Below are 17898 nucleotides of genomic sequence, written 5' to 3'. Positions count from 1 at the left end.
TCACCATTTGGCTTCTTAACTGGCAAAATGGGAGTGTTGCAAGGTGACTGACACAGAGTAAGTAAGCCATATTTCAAAAATTTGTCAATAAGGGGTTGTAAACCAAGGCGGGCCTCTGAATTTATAGGATATTGCTTTCTATGAGGATAAAGATGTAAAGGTTTAAGCCAGACTACCACAGGATCAACATGGGTAGCTTTTCCTGGAATCCTCACATCCCAGACAGTTGGCTCTACTCTTTCCCAGACCTCCAACAGTACATGCTGTGGTCTTTTAAAAGTAGGAATGATATCTAAAACTAAAATATTTGGTACCAATGAGAAATGAGAATCCAATTTACTCATAAGGTCTCTGCCAAGTAGTGGGAAAGGACTAGAGGGAATTATCAGAAAACTATGCTGAAAAAGATGTTCCCCATGGGAACATGGGAGGGGCAAAGTTTCCCTACAAGACATTATTTGGCCACTAATTCCCACAACCCGATGCAGAGAAGGTCTAGTAAATCCAGTATAAGTGAGAAGGACAGAGAAGGTTGCCCCCATATCAATAAGGAAATTGATCTTCTTACCTCCTACATCCAATATAACCCTGGGCTCAGCCATAGTGATGGATATCATGGGGGCTGGGCTGATCCCCCGGGCCCCATCACTCCGAGACCAGATGGTCCCAGAGTGTAGGAAGCTGGGTTTTAGGACAGCCAGGGTGGCAATCTTGCCTCCTTTGTCTGCTTTGACGGCCAGAGGGGCAATCTTGCTTCCAGTGCCCTTCCTTCCCACCGTTCGGGCATGGTCTTATCTTACTACATTTGAAGCAAGCCCCCAGGAGGGTCTGTGGACAATTTATGGGGTTCTCAGGATTCTCTCCCTAGGCTCCCTGTAGAAGCAATAACAGCAGCAAGGATCATTGCCTGTTCTGCACTTCAGGAGCGTACCTTTCGGTCCTTGTCCTCTGCAATGGCTCTGTTATTATAGACCTTAAGTGCCACATCAAGTAGTTCGGAAGTTGGGGTTTGTGGTCCTAATTCTGGCTTTCGCAGCTTCCTTCTAATGTTTGGAGCTGATTGACCAATAAAATGCATGTTAAACAAATTCGTCCCTCCAATTTCCCCTGGATCCAAATTAGTATATTTCTTCAGAGCTTCTCTACCAGTCTACTTCTGAATAAAGCAGGATTCTCATTTCCCCCTTGTGTAACCTCTTTAAGTTTCTCATAATTAACCTGCTTCTTTATTCCTCTCCTTATCCCCTCTATCAAAAACTATCATGTGGTCTCTCCTTTCTCTATCCCTGTTGTTAAGGGTTAAAATTCTAGCTAGTCTGTCTAAAATATTTAATGAGTGGTCGCCAATAAATTATAAGCTTTAGCAAGAGTTAGACTTTTAAGCGTTTATTAAGGAGAATAAGAATTTGGTAAAGAGAGAGAAAGGCCTAGATCCCTATCTATTAAAGGGAGAGCACATTTCTAGCTCCGCTCTCCACCAGAGTCCTCAGGCAAGAGCGCGAGACTGAGCGCCAATCTCTTCCTTCCTCCTCCCACTAGCCCGCGTCACTTCCTGACTCCTGGTCTTGCCCTCAAAGACCTTCGCTTCATGGGCAGAACTCTTCTACAGTAAGTCTCCAGCAGGTGGCATCATTCCAATCGTTACAGTCCCCCCTGTTGTTCCTCAAGAAACAAAATGTTTCCTTGACGGAACAGTAAAAACACTATAATAACTATTGCTAACTAATAATATGTGAACAACAATATAGAAAAGGAAGAGAGGAAAGTTTTGTCCAGAGGGGCGATTTTTTTTTTTGTCCTCATGAACCGACGCTTTGACATTAGTCTTGCAAAGGGAGGGCCTCTGCAGAGAATACATGTTACAGATGGTGTATATTATAACAGAGAAAAAAACAACAAAAACAACAAATCAAAACTGTTCATTTAAAGTCTCTGAAAGTCTTTTCTCAGATGTCCTCTAGGTGTAGTCGTAGAATGGAAGTCTTTTCAGGGGTTGATGTGTGGATGCTGGTAATCAGCCAGGAAAATTTCCTACAAAATTGAGCTTAACACAACTTTAAAATAGCTTTGTCAATAATCAAATCAAACAATGAAAATTCTCAAAAACATGTCTAAGGGAATTCATAATCTTAGTTGTTACACATGAAACATATAATAAAACAAAAATTGAAACATTCTTTAAAATTATAATATTACTATAGTCCCCCTTATGGAGGGTAATTGAGAAGACAATTGCTGCAATATTAATTATTAAAAGTAATTTTTATCTTTGTTTCATCACTTTTTGCATCATCTGCCTAATTATCCTCATGCCATTATGAGAAATTTTAAAATCTAATATAATTAGTAACAGATGTCAAGGCCAAATTCAACACTGTTATTTATCATGACGCCTGAGATAATTATGGGGGTTACCATAAAAGAACAGAGAAATGATGGGATATGAGCATTCCCACACTTGAGCAATATGTACTGCCCATACAGTATGCCAGGCTTAAAATAGATGGATGGAATATATGTCCATGCCACCGAACATATTGGAGGAAACTGAGTCAGACTTAATCAGATGCATGGGATTGAGATGTCCATGGCATCAGGCATATAGGAGGGAGCATAGAAGCCAGGTGTAGAAGTGAGATGGGTGGGATCAATACTTCCAGCCATCTGTACAATATTGTGGGGAAAAATAAAATAAAATATTAAACCAAGAGAATCCAACCTCAACATTAGTCAAAAGCCGTTCCCTCGGCCATACCTTGACTTCATGCATGTGACAGTTCAGTGTCTGCTCTTGCATGTATTCCTCTTGTGATTGGATGGCATCTTGGCCAACTGGCATCTGATAACTCAGAATAAAGGCAATTAATGTCTTAAATGATAAGTTCCCATAATCCAAGTCTCATATGGATTTAAAAATTGAGGATAATAAATGATTGCAAAAAATGTGAATACATCTTGACTCAGAACACAATATATAATTATGCAACAATTTCAAATAATATCCCTTTTTTAACTTAGTATACAATTACTTTTTTGAAAAATCTGAACATATTTAAATACAAGTTAAAGCACAACACAATCTCAAAGACAACTTTTACAAATGTTCCCCTCTTTTTTTTTTTTTTGAATATGCTTATCAAAAATAATACTTCTAGAATCAATTTACACTTGCCATGGCAAACAATTTGCTAGGGAAATGCTTTAAAGAGTTTGATCAAATAATCAGTTGAGAAAAAATAACAAAAACAAATAACTCAGAATATGGGAGCACAATACTCCTAGAATTAACATTGTATTATGAAATCAAAACCATGTTTCAAAATTAGATAGATGAATGAATAGAAGAAAATACAATGAAATTCAAACTAGGGAAATCTAAATGAATATGAATTTAATATTAATAAGAGTCTTATAAAATATAAAATATAAACTTGATCACATGACTATAAAAAACTTTTACAAATATTCTCCTTGTTTTAAAAACTAAGTATAAGACACAATCTCAAAAGCATTGAAAATCTCTGAAAATAGACCCATACCATTAATTTCAAAATGTATATGTAATAGCATAGAAATCCTATGTAACCTCTGAACTGACATTAATACTCTGAGTGAATTCAGAACACTTTTAGATTCTGATATCTAAAATCCCCAATACTCATATCAATACCTTGCTGCTTACTTCTACATTTCTGTAAAATATATACCCTTCCATGGCAAAAGAAGCGGAGTCTTGAACTATGTTGATTGTCATTCTTATTCAGCTTAAGTTTTTCTTCTTTAACCCCTCTATATTGTCTGTCAGTCTTTTCACCATACAAATGCTTTATAAGATTACTAATTAAAGACAAAAGCAGGTTAGCAAAATTATGAACAAAACGAGCATATCTGGAATTTAAAGGGCTTTCTAAGGTTGTCTCAGAAGCACAGCCAGGCTGGGGAAGGGCTGAGCCTGAAGCTGCAAATGTAGTTAAAGTTGAGCATGCGCATCAGTTCTCTGGACTTCCCAGGCAGGGGAAGCAATGGGCTTGGCCATGGGAGGAGTAGAGGGTGGGGTCTGGAGAGGAGGAGAGGGACCAGCGCAATTTGAATCAGACTTGATTTTGAACTCAGGCCTGGATTCCTCTTCCCCCACTTTGCCTCCAGGTGCTAGGGGATTAAAAGCTTCTAGAGGGTGGGTCATTGCCTCCAGGCATGCAAAATTAGAGCAACAATTAGTGTTAGAACTGGGGAAAGCTGCCGGAATCTCTTCAGGTTTCTCTGAAAAAGCATGGTTGGGAGAGGGAGAGATATTTCCTTGTGTAAATTGCTGGCTCTTTTAACAAAAATAAAAAGAAAAATAGAAAATCCACAAAAACAAAGCATTAACATGATCTTATCCCCCATTTGTCTGGTTAAACAGACTAAAATCAAAAATAGGGTAATTAGGGAGTTTAAAAGGTCCATTTGAAAAAATTTAAAGGGAAAACACAGCCAGTACGCCAGTACTTAGCAGTTAAAGGGAGAGTGTAGGGGAAATTTCTTACCCAACCAGAAGATCAGAAGACTGAGGTTTAGCTTTCCTCTTCGTGGTCAGCCATCTGTTAAGGGTTAAAATTCTAGCTAGTCTGTCTAAAATATTTAATGAGTGGTCGCCAATAAATTATAAGCTTTAGCAAGAGTTAGACTTTTAAGCGTTTATTAAGAAGAATAAGAATTTGGTAAAGAGAGAGAAAGGCCTAGATCCCTATCTATTAAAGGGAGAGCACATTTCTAGCTCCGCTCTCCACCAGAGTCCTCAGGCAAGAGCATGAGACTGAGCGCCAATCTCTTCCTTCCTCCTCCCACTAGCCCGCGTCACTTCCTGACTCCTGGTCTTGCCCTCAAAGACCTTCGCTCCTCCTGATAATTCCAATTCGGGTCCATTGAGGGTACTGCTGCAGCCCCAGGGACCCCTGCCCAAGGCAAACCAGTCAGAGCTTCCTCATCTCCTGCTTGTCTAGCCAAATCCCAAATCCTTTTTTTCTCATCTGAAGTACAGCAGGTAGATTATGATGGTATGCTTATCTGCCCATGAAAGATCAAATTGAAGGGAGATAGCTCCAAAACCCTCAATAAATTTGGTTGGGTCTTCAGAGTACCTCCCAAGTTTTTCCTTAATCTGGGCCAAATCAGACATAGAAAAAGGGACATGAACTCTTCTCGTCCTATTCCCTGAGGCTACTTCTCTCAAGGGAAGTACGGGCCTGGGAGTAGAGGGTCCTGAGTATGACTGATCACTTCGAGTATGCCGAGGATTACACTCTGGCACAGCGGGGTATAAGGAGGGTATAGTAGAAGGATTAAAAAAAGGATTTGATCCTAGCAGATTCAGATTTAGGGGAAGGGGAAGTTTCAGGATAAGGTGGGGCAGAGGGAGACAGTGGTGAAGACCCAGGAGGAGAAGGGAAAGAACGAGATGGGGGAGAGAGGGAACCAGAGTTCAGTAAGGGATCATCTAACAAGTCAGCATCTCCGGACCCCAAGCAAGTGGGGTCAGAGGAGCCTTGCTTTGGAGGAATGAGCTGCGAGGCTACCAAACACATTCGGCACTGCTCCCTTAGTTCTGGATCCTGTGGTGGAGACATAAAAGTCAATACATAGGGAAATTCTGACCATTTCCCCTCCCTCCTGCAAAATAGGTCCAATTGGAGAACAGTATTATAATTTAATGTACCATTCAGGGGCCAGGTATCTTGGTCACTTAGCTGATACTGTGGTCAGGAAGTGTTACAATAAAACACCAATCGCTTCTTTTTCAAATCTGAAAAATCAAACATCCCAATTCCTCAAAAGACACTCCAGTGGGGAGTCTTTAGGGATGCTAGCCTCCTGACCCATCTGTAACCTCCCAGAAGTTACTGACACTGCACCTGTGTTCACTTGGGTGTCAATGAACAGCAAAAACCCAATCCAGGGCATCCCCCAGACTTCTGAGTTTTGCCAACAGGACAATTCCCTTTTCCCTTTTCAGAAAAAAGGTGAAATCCCTCGGGGCAAATCACTTGATCCCAGATCAACCGGCTTCCCAAAGGAGCAAAACCCAAGTGCAGGAGGTAAAAGCAAATCCCAAACTTATCTTAGCAAGTAGCAAGGTCTGCCCTTACTACTACCAGGAAAAAGAGTATGAGTCTGGGACTAAAATGTCCTCACATGTTGGACACCAAATGATGTGGGATGGATTTAGCATCAAATTGATGGTGAGGTGTCCCAAATAATTACAAGACTCAGTGACTCAGTTTCCCAAGTTTTATTGCAATACTGTGAGTGACCACAGGGAGAGAACCAGAAAAGTGGAAAGGTATCTCTTGAATAGGGAAAGAGAAGACAGATACTGGAATTGTTTTTAATTTCCTTCTCTAGTTCATTTTACAGATAAGAAAACTGAGGCAAACAGGGTTAGGTAACTTGCCTAGGGTCACACACCTAAGTGTCTGAGGCCAGATTTGAACTCAGGAACATGAGCCTTTCTGACTTCAGGCCTAGCATTCTATCTCCTGTGCCACCTAGCTGTCCCAGTGTATCATCCCCTAGGACACTAAGGCTCATATAGGCTACATAACTTGCCCAAGGTTGTATCATTTATCAAGCTGAGGTGTCACAATAAGCATTTCCAAATGATAGTTGGGTTTTTTTGGTGGCAATGAGGGTTAAATGACTTGCCCAGGGTCACACAGCTATTAAGTGTCAAGTGTCTGAGGCTAGATTTGAACTCAGGTCTTCCTGAATCCAGGGCCAGTGCTTTTTCCACTGTGCCACCTAGCTGTCACATGATAGATTTTTTAAAAAAGAATAACAGTTTAAAAACATGACAATAACAAATAGAGCTGTGAATCAGTCAAATCATTAAGGAAAGTAATTTTGAAACATGCAAATAAAGTGACTAAAATGTCCATACCCCTTGACCCAGAGTTTTCAATACTAGGCCTATACCCCAAAGAAGTCACTGATAAGAAAAAAGGCCCCATATACCCACCTAATTACATTCATTATAGTTCATTCCCCTACTAACGTAGGATTAAAAATCAGGGACAGATAGGGAAGCAATGCTAGTCCCAGCAGAGATATATAGATTCAGGCCTCTAAATTAGCAGCATAGGCTTTTAGCAAAGTACAGGCCCTGGAACAAGGGATAGTAGTTGAATATGGCAGAAAAGGCTATGACAACAAAGGCCTTAGTGGTAATGGCAGTGGGCAGAACTGGTCCCAGTCAAAGTGGCAGCACAGCAGCAAGAGAAGAGGCAGATTCACAGGCCCCAAAAGACTTGACACTAGCATGGGCAGTTACAAAGCCAGGCCCAGTGTAGCCCTTTGCTTATCATAATCGAGAAATCAATAGTCCCTCCACACTGCTGCCAGTACAATGCCCAGGTGGACAACTCCTCCCCACTGCTTAGCAAAGTGTCTGGCATATAATAAATGCTTTGTCTTTTTATCCAGTGAGGGCCTAGAGGAATGAGAGGTGGCATCTTTTGGAGGGGGGGTTGCTTCTGGGCAATAAGGGAGGGGTGAAAGTGTCTAAGCAGGAAGCTAGGTGGCACAGTCAGGAAGACCTCAGTACAAATCAGGCTTCAGATATTTACTAGCTGTGTGACCTTAGGAAAATCACTAAATCGTTGTCTACCTCAGTTTCCTGAAGAGTAAAATGGATATAATGGTAGCTATCTTGCAGGGTTGTCATAAAGATAAAATGAGATAATACTTATAAAGTGCTTAGCACAGTACCTGGCACATAGTAGGTACCATATAAATGTTTATTTCCTTCTCCTAACCAGCCCCAAGGGAAAAGAGATCCTCAGAAGCCTCTAATGGGAATTTGGTAATCTTTTCCCCTAGGAGGCACTGAGGAATGTAGAATTCCTGTCTGATAAGTTAGGGAATACTTAGTCACTCTTTCAGGTGACTTTTGCATTGTTTGCTTTTCTATGTTTATACTTGAATTTGTCTTCTCTTCCTTTCCTTCTCACTCCCCACCCCCCAATATACTTTAGGCTAGTTTGAAATATTCAGATGTCAGAAATAGCATTTAAGAATTTCTGGGGAGGGACAGCTAGGTGGCGCAGTGGATAAAGCACCGGCCCTGGATTCAGGAGTACCAGAGTTCAAATCCGGCCTCAGACACTTTACACTTACTAGCTGTGTGACCCTGGGCAAGTCACTTAATCCCCATTGCCCCGCAAAAGAAAAGAAAAGAAATGAGGCAAAAGAAAGCCTCTTTTACCTACTCAAGAATTTCTGGGACCCCAGCGTTGGAGAAGTTTCAAAAAAACCCTTTATTTACATTCTCCCGAAAATGGGCTCATTCCCTAGTGGAATGGCACAAAAATGGAGGTTCCTGAGCCTTCTTATCCCTTAACTCGACTGGCCCTTCCCTTCTTCCCCAGTCAAAACACTGGCACCAAAACCTAGCCAATCAGAATGCAGTATAGCCAATGGGGGGAGGCAACACAGGGACAGCCCTTCAAACTCCTCCCCCACCTGACCAGCCCAGAGTTTCCCTCATCATGTGATTCTGTTCACTAGGGGAGGAATAGAGGAGAGAGGCCCACCCCCCATTTGTGGATATTAGCATTTGAGTCCCATCTAATCCACTTTCCCAGATAGGATCTCTCAATCTGCATATACCCCTGTGGGTGTATTCTCAGTCTAACCATCACCCCTCCCCCCAGTTTCTCACATCAGAGAACTAAAGGATTGGGCTATTGATATCCCTTCTTGGTTGCCTAAGTACATAGGCAAGGATACCCTTGATGCATGGAATCTTTGTTGAATATCTTCTAGAATGATTGTATAAGTGTCTCATTTCATTCAATTATTGAAGCTCAACTACGAAGGGACTAGCCTGAATCAAGGCTAGCCTAGAACAACCTTAAATACTTCTGGATCACTAAATGAAGGCCAAACCATACAAACTATATTAAAAACAAGAAAAAGGAAGTATTTTCCTTAACCCATAGGAATTTGCAATTAAAACCTTATACTAGTATATGATTGGAAAAGGAGTAAGCTGACACATATGGCAGTCAAATTAGGCTTTCATTGCATCTTTACATTGTGGTAAAATAATGGGATTTGGCAGACTGATTGGGATGGGCCACACCTGGCCTATCCTGAGTGCTGGATGCTGCTGATGTTAGCAGGAGAAACCACTCTCCACAGGCAGTTTGAAGGATGTCGCCTTTTGGGGGAGGGAGAGTAAACACTCGATGAGGGGGGCTCAGGCTCCTTCCGGAGTCACTTTCTCTCTGGTGGGTGAGCTGCAGGAGTGGACGAGAAAGAGGTTCTTTCTTAGCAGTTTTGTCCTGTGGGCCCTGGCTGTTTTCCATTGAAGCTATGGACCCCCAGGTGGTGAGTTAACATACAAGGCCTGCTCTTTTGAATTAGCTGAACTGGAAGCGAGTTTGGGGATTGTATAGACTTAGGTTAGAGTTAGGGGGATTATCCATATTTCTTTTTCTCTATTCCCTTGTCTTTGATTTTATTAATTTCAACTTTGCTGTTTATTGTATTTCTATTAATAAAACCTGATTTGTTTGTGGAAAAGAGGCTGTTAGGCTTCTTTCTTATTGGCCTGGGAGAAATATCTAAAAAGGTAGTTCAGAGGGGAGGGAGCTTTGGACCTAGAGGTCCCTCATTATTTCTGGGACCCCAATATTACGGCGAGCCACTCAACGCTCCCTTTATCAAATTTGGCCCCCACAACATGTAGTGAGTTTTCACTGCAAATATTTTTACTTCTATTTCCTTCATGATGCAAAGTGAACAGAAGCATAGGGTTCAATCTAACTATGATCACAAAGAGGAAAAGTGAATAAGAATGAACTGACAAAGAATCCTATTGCAGACTTAGAGGGAGTGACTAAGGAATTATGATACTTTAAACCCTGAAATCAATAAATCTGATTTAGAAATTGTCATTAAGCAAGCTTCGATGGTTGCATTTACATCAATGTTAGGTTTTTAATAAAAATATAAACGGAATAGTAGTTATTAATTAAAATAGAAGTAACTAGTTCCTTTATAGAAAAGGCATATAATGAAGGATGGACTATGCTTCCTGGGCCCTCTCTGAGAAAGATGTAAATCAGGGTTTTCTGAAGTACAGGGAACCTACACAGCTTCAAACCTAAACAACTTCTACTTATGCAGTATAATATGCTGGGATAACATATTATACTTTATTTTGTAAAAAAGAATATACACAAGAGAAATACTGTGGCACTTGGTTATCTGTCAGTATAAAGATCTATAGGAAGAAAGTTAAGATAGACATTTGTAGATACTTGGCAAGTCAGCTATTTGAGTCATCTCTCAAGTATCCTTCTCTACACAGCAGATAAAATTAGGTGACTCAGAATGTTACAATTGTAAGGGCTAAAATTCTAGCTAAACTATCTAAAATATCTAATGAGTGGTCGCCAATAAATTATAAGCTTTAGCAAGAGTTAGACTTTTAAGCATTTATTAAGGAAAATAAGAATTTGGTAAAGAGAGAAAGGCCTAGATTCCTATCTATTAAAGGGAGAGCATATTTCTAGCTGCCTTCTCCACCAGCATCCCCAGGAAAAAGAGGGAGACCGAGTGCCAGTCTCTTCCTTCCTCCTCCCACTAACCCGCGTCACTTCCTGACGCCAAAGAAAAGACTCCTGGTCTTGCCCTCAAAGACCTTCGCCTCATGGGCGGAACTCTTCCACAGTAGGTCTCCAGCAGGTGGCGTCATTCCAATTGTTACACAATAAAGTCAAATAACTATTGGATTTTAATTTTTTTCTCTCCCAGATGTTCAAGGATTCAAATGAGCAGCAGTAAGCACATAAGCAAAATTGCAAGCAGAAGTAGCAGTTTCTCAAAATGAACTCCCCTGGATGGAGATGGAGAGAAGGCAACAAAAAGACTATCAAAGAAAATTCCACAAAAATACATAAAAAAATTGGGGGGGGGGGCATCTAGGTGGCGCAGTGGATAAAGCACCGGCCCTGGATTCAGGAGGACCTGAGTTCAAATCTGGCTTCAGACACTTGACACTTACTAGCTGTGTGACCCTGGGCAAGTTGCTTAACCCTCATTGCCCCACCAAAAAAAAATTTTTGGATGGACAAATGAAAGAAACAATTTGCCTCAATAACAGGGTCAATAAATATGCTGCTCCATGGACTAGATCACTTGTTTTATTTTGTTTTGTTTTGTTTTGTTTTTTGGTGAGGCAATTGGGGTACAACCAAAAATTCCCCACAGATTGTACAACACAATTACAACATTTGATAGACATAAAGGCATGAGACAACAAGCAGGTTAGCAGCCGCACAAAGACAAGCAAACAAGCAGCCATAAAATATTACTTCTTCCTGACCAGCCCACTCTGGTAGGGGCTAATCAGGAGGTCTGTTACCTTAAATCTTTCTCTTGCAAATAAGTCTTTGTTTATTTTCACCCATGTCCATTTTTTTCCCCTTTTCCAAATTTGTAAGGATATACCCGAGGGGTCATGCAGTGAAAATATTTTGACTTACTGGTTAATTTGGGGGGACTAATCTGACTGGAGGACTAATCTAGGGACTTTAGACTATTTTGCTATCTGACTGCTATTAACTTAGCATGGGCCATTTAAAGATTCCACCATACTGCTCCACTCCCAAAATTGATAAGCAAAGGATTGAGAAGCCTCTTAAGATAATAATCAAAGCTGAGTTTATTTATGAGGTACAATTTTTTTCTTTTTTTTTTTTTAGTGAGGCAATTGGGGTTAAGTGACTTGCCCAGGGTCACACAGCTAGTTAAGTGTTAAGTGTTTGAGGCCGGATTTTAACTCAGGTACTCCTGACTCCAGGGCCGGTGCTCTATCCACTGCGCCACCTAGCTGCCCCAAAATAACACTACAATTTTAAATTATGAATACAGGGAAATAAAATGTACAACCTGACTACATTGTGGTACGTCTCTTTCCCACCTGCTGCACCTGGAACTTCTAATCTTGTCCGCCCATACTCTCTATCTTGTCCTTCGGCCTCCAGTCCTCCTGTCAGCCCCTGTCTCTCCTCCTTGCTCCTAGTCCTTTAGCCTTCTCCTGTGTCCTTGTAGCCCCCTGGAACTTTCTCAACCTTTCTAATCTCGTCAGCTGCCCCCCTGAATCTAACCCCCAGGTCTATATATATATCTTTCTTATCTCCACTCAAATCTTGGGGCTTTTTGCACCCACACACCAAGCTAATTCACCAGTCAGGGCTGTGGCTGGGGCTGGGGGGATGCTCAAGCATCCTGTGGCTCAGCACAGGCTATGCCAGAGCCTGGCCTGGATGAGCCCAGGATCTCTCGGATAGCTCCGCTCAGGGTGGAGGTAGCTGGGTGCTTTTTTTTTCACCCAGCTGTCTGACCTGGCGTCTCATACAGCCCACGGGGCTTTTTGGCTCAGCTAAAGTGGAGGGGGAGGGGCACCAGCACCTCCCACACAGAAGAGATCCTGAGGGCCTAAGGCTTTTTAATCTCAGCCCAAAGGTAGGGTCCCCAGATCAAAATAAATTTCCACAATGCAGAATGTTTTCTCTCCCTGTCCCTTTAAGGTGGGTTGGGCTAAGACCGCACCTGAGAAAAATCTTACCTCAGACCTTGGGGGCCCATCCAATGTGACTGAGGTTTCTGAGGCAACAGAGAAGAAAAACACAATGCATACTCCATCCCAGGGAACCCAAGAGCCAAATGAGGGCGTTGCTGTGGCCAGACAATATTGCAATAAAACACCACCCATTTTCTTTTCAAGATCAGTGCAATCGGACTTGTCCTAATTTGTCGAAATGCACCCCAAAATACCCTAACTTCTTAAGTCATCTGTAACCTCCTGGAGGTTACCAACATCACACCAGTGTCCATGTGGGTGTCCATTAATTAACTGCAAAGAACCCAATCCAGGGCATCCCCCAGACTGCTGGGTCATGCCAACAGGGCAATTCCCTTTTTCCCTTCTTAGAAAAATGGTGAAATGCCTCAGGGTAAAATCACTTGATCCCGGATCAATGAGAAATACCCCCACTCCATTTGGCGAGCCGACCAGACTCACAAATGAGTCAAAACCTGAATGCAGGAGTTAAAGGCAGATCCCAAACTTACCTTAACAAGATCTCACCCCACTGCTTTCAAAACAAAGGAAAAGAGTTTGAGTCTGGGCCTTAAAGCTATGTTGGGTACCAAATGATGTTGCCTCCTACATCAGTAAACACTTAATAAATGCTTTATTTTTTCCTTATGAGATCACCGATTATGGAACAGAGGGGAAAGAGAAGAATATCTAAGAGATAACCTTAGGGGACACACCACATGACCTGGATGATGGTCTAGCAAATGAAACTGAGGAGAACTCAGACATATAGGAAGAGAACAAAGTGAGAACAACCCCCACCTTTAAAAAGTCTTTGCCCTTATGGAGCATACATTTTAGTGGAGGTTGGTAACTACAAAGTTACTGAGAACTGACTGATTTCCCTCCCAGTCCCCCTCCCCAGGCAGGTGAATTGCCTGGGGCTGACCCTCTTTGTCAATGCCAAACTCTTGATCAAGCAAAAAACTCCCCCACCCCCTTACTCCCTGGACTTTGTGTAAAAGGGTTCACCTACCTTAAGTTGTTTCTATTTAGAGTTAAATAGCATCTATACTTAACTCAGGAGCAATTCTATGGTTTCTTTTGTCAAAGGTTCATTTACATTAAGTAGTTGTATGTGACTCTGGAGCATTCTTTTGGTTCCTTCTTGTTCTGTTACCCTATAAAAATCCTGTCCTTGGTTCCCATCTTTGGGTATTCCTACCATCCGAGCTATAGTTCCTTTGCCCCAACTAAAGACCTTATTTTCTCCTATATTGATTGTTTCCTTAATTTCCAGGTTAGCAAGGGATATAACACTATAACTGTCTTTGTGGAAGAGGGATTAGATTTGTTAGGCTTTGCTCCAGAATACAGAACTAGAATTTTAAGATGAAAGTTATAGGAAAGGAAACTTAGATTCAACATAAGGAAAAGCTTCATAATAATTAGCACTGTCCAAACATGAAAGTTACTATCTTCTTTGGAGCATGAGTTTTCTGTCACTGCAGTTCTCCACATTCAGAATATGTAACCACTACTTTGGAATATGGAAAAAGGATTTGAATATATGGATCACCTGGATTTGATGAAGGTACCTTATTATCCAAGGGGAGTTTTATGAAACCCTTGATTAATAGGAGTAATAGGAGCAAAATGTCCTTCAACTGAACTCCAAACCTGAACCCAGATAGCTAGCAGATAAAAGACCCTACCTAGTGACTTCTTTTCCCTCAGGATGGTAAGTCCCTATCTTATGGGGACATCCTGGTGTCCTCATCCTTGCCAAACCCTTTTTTGGAATCCTATAGTCTTATCATGATGCTTCTGTATTCCCTCCATACTTGTTATAACTGAAATTGTTAAACTGCTTTTTGCTTCTGGGTTGATTTCTGTATCATACTATTGACACTGACAATGCCCTGTAATCAGTGGACTAAAACTAATATATATATATATATATATTATATATATATATATAATTCCAATACTATGTAAACTATTTGGAAAAATAGGCAAAGGAGGAGTTCTACCAAATTCCTTTTATGACACAAATATAATTTTGATAGCTAAAGGAAGGAGAGCAAAAACAGAGAAAGAAAACTATAGACCAATGTCCTTAGTGAGAATCAATGCGAACATTTTAAATGATATACTATCAAGAAAATTACAGAAACATCACAACTATCATATACTATGACCAGGTGGAATTTATACAAGGAAATCAGTGCTGGTTCAGTATAAGGCAAATTATCATGGATAAATTAATGACCAAACAAGAGACAAAGAGAATCACAGGATATAAAATGGATAATTTTGATTACATGAAATTAAAGCTTTTGCACAAATAAAATAAATTTTTGTATATATATATATATATATATATATGTATATATATATATATATATATATATATATATATATATACACCCTCAGAAATGGGGAGTCCCCCAAGCTTCTCTCTTAGGAGGGAAGTCTCCTCCCAGCTGGCTTAATGACCATATTATTGGATTCGCTTTTGAGTACTTTGCTAGTGACTGTTCCATGACTTCTCAGACCAAGTGTGTTTCGTCAGCCCAGAAGTCACTCAGTTCATCAAGTGTACCACCAGCCCAGAGGAGATCACCATGTTCCTTCAGCCTCTTGACTTGCCCCACAAAAGAGTTATATTCTTACCCATCAATAATAACTCTAATCAAGCAGCTGGGGGAACTCATTGGAGTTTGTTGGTTTATCTCCAAGACAAAAATAGATTTTCTCATTATGATTCACATAGCAGGAGCAACTCTGTCCATGCAAGACAGGTAGCAGGGAAACTGGAGGCCTTTTTGGGGAAAAGAGGGGACAAAGTAGCATTTGTGGAAGAGAAAGCCCCTGCTCAACAAAACAGCTATGATTGTGGAATGTACATAATTTGTAACACAGAGGCCTTGTGTCAGGGCTTCTTTAAGGGACAGCCGGAGTCAGGGCTGCAGCATCTCATGCCTATGTATATCACGAGGAAGAGGGCAGAGTGGAAAGAGCTCATCTCCAAACTTGCAAGAAAATGATTCATTCAGTGCAATTATCTTCATCTTTTCTTTAATTTTGACCTTCTCTGTTTGTCCTTTATATTCTTTTAGTCTCTGATTCTACACCCAAAGCAGAGGGAGATGCTTGGTGTCAAGACTGTGCCTTCTCACTTCTTCCTAAAAGAATGTGACTTCTCAGGCATTATTCTCACAATGAAAGGCCACACTTTAACCGTAACTTCATAGGCTGTGAAAGTAGCTTAACTGCGAAGTTTGGTTAGTAGTCTTTGCACAAAACTTTTATTTTACTATTGATCAAATACATTTAACCATCTATCTGCCTTTGAAGTACATTATTTCTATATATAATTCATCTGTGCAAAATAGAAATAAATCAACTTTTTTTTCATCGTTTAGAAAAATTGGGCGCCATGGTAACGAGGGAGTACTCACTAAAATAGCAGAAATGGAAAATCACAGTCCTTTACAGCCCAGCCCCTGCATACAAAATGACCAAGGAAATGAAAGCTGATAATGACCGAACCTCTGTCAAGCTTTAAGTAGCTAGGGATCCGTTATTTTATTTGGTTTTTAAAATTTCTTTTAGCTGTATTTGTTGTTCACCACAAGAAAGCTTCCCCTGGCTCTCTACTTTAACTTTGCAAATCTTTGAGAAAAATGAAATCTACTCACTGACCCGACCCACTGTATCTGATTTCTAGAGTGCTAGAAAAAATAGGGATATTGAATAATTTTATGTTAAATAAATTACTGTGGTTAGCCTCTTGATTTAATATATTGGCATTGCAGAGCTTGGCTGCTACTCTGTAATGTCAGAATATTTTTTTCCTAGTCGTATCTTTTGTTACCATTCACACTGTCCCCTCGTTGAAACTTTACAATTCTAAAGCTCACTGCTAGTAATTCTTTTAAATATGGTGAATATTAAGCACTTACTACATGCAAAATTCTGCTTGGCACCATCTTGGCTTGTCTCAGTGCAGAGAAATACTTTTACCCTTATTGTGATGGTGATGGTATCTTCATCTCCTCTCTCTCACCATTCTGGGAGAAAAGATTTGTTTTTGTTTATCCCAATTCTGTTTATGCTATTTTTTAGAATGTTAAAAGAAAGAAAGAAAGAAAGAAAAATCACCACCATAAACTTAGCTCCAAAATGTAAACATTATCTTAAACCAAGAATAAAGAGAAATACCTCTCCATCCCAATCAAAAAAAAAAAAAGGAGGGAAGTCTCCACATGATCATGTTGTGTTATCTTTCTTCTTGGGATAAAGTATTAAATTGATATTATGTTTTTTCTGTCTGTCTCTGATCTGGTTTTGTTCTGTAGGAGACATGTCTCTGATCTGTTTTTATTTATTTTTTTTGGTAGGAGATATAAGATGTTGTAATTTCTCTGATCTGTTTATTAATTTTGTATAAGAGATTAAAGATTATTTCTTTGATCTGTTTGTAGGAGACAGGCAGATACAAAAACTATATTTTAATATTCAGCAATCAAGAGTGTCAAATTTAGTCTATAGGCCACAATACTGCAAAACTCCTCAGCCAGAATCAAATTAAAATTCAAATGGGAAAATTTTTTAAATAAATAAAAACACAATGTTGATGTTTTAAAAATATGATTTTGAATTCTAGAACTCTAAAGTTAAAATTAAAAATTAAATGTGGCCTTAACATTCTAGTGCTCTAAAATTAAAAAGGAGGCTTTACAATACTGAGCTCTGAAATGAAAAATACAATGGAGTTAATGTTTTAATAATATGGTTTTCTAAGTCAATACATGGTCCACAGGGATCCATTTTTGTGTTTGACACATTAAACTAGATGAATCTGAGGTCCCTTTCAATTTAATACTTGGCATTTCTATGATTTTCTTAAAGCCTTTTTGGTATAAAATTACACTTTGAGGAACAAAATATCACATTTATTAAGTATTTAAATTCATTCATTCTTTAATAAAAGAATACCGGGGCAGCTAGATGGCGCAGTGGTTAAAGCACTGGCCCTGGATTCAGGAGTACCTGAGTTCAAATCCGGCCTCAGACACTTGACACTTGCTACCTGTGTGACCCTGGGCAAGTCACTTAACCCCAATTGCCTCACTAAAAAAAAAAAAAAAAAAAGAATACCAATCTATCCCTAGACCTGTCCAGTCATTCACTAATTAATATCCCTATGAGAAATCACACAATTATCTCTATTTCACTAATGAAGAGTGAATCTGTGTCTAAGCCCAGCTGAAATGGCTTTATGTGCAATTGAGCTAAACCCCAGC

General features: G+C 40.1%; 1 protein-coding gene across 1 annotated transcript; it reads left to right on the top strand.

The window, feature by feature from the left end:
* The first annotated feature begins 5247 nt into the window (after positions 1-5247).
* LOC122733878 (sentrin-specific protease 8-like) lies at positions 5248-15636 on the top strand. Its single transcript, XM_043974601.1, is given in 4 exon segments — positions 5248-5307; positions 5993-6074; positions 15054-15122; positions 15125-15636. Coding segments are annotated over 4 exon segments (723 nt in total).
* Positions 15637-17898: the final 2262 nt, after the last annotated feature.

Source organism: Dromiciops gliroides, chromosome X (assembly GCF_019393635.1).
Source record: "Dromiciops gliroides isolate mDroGli1 chromosome X, mDroGli1.pri, whole genome shotgun sequence".
NCBI classification, from domain to species: Eukaryota; Metazoa; Chordata; class Mammalia; order Microbiotheria; family Microbiotheriidae; genus Dromiciops; species Dromiciops gliroides.
This window is presented reverse-complemented; position numbering and strand designations above follow the sequence as displayed.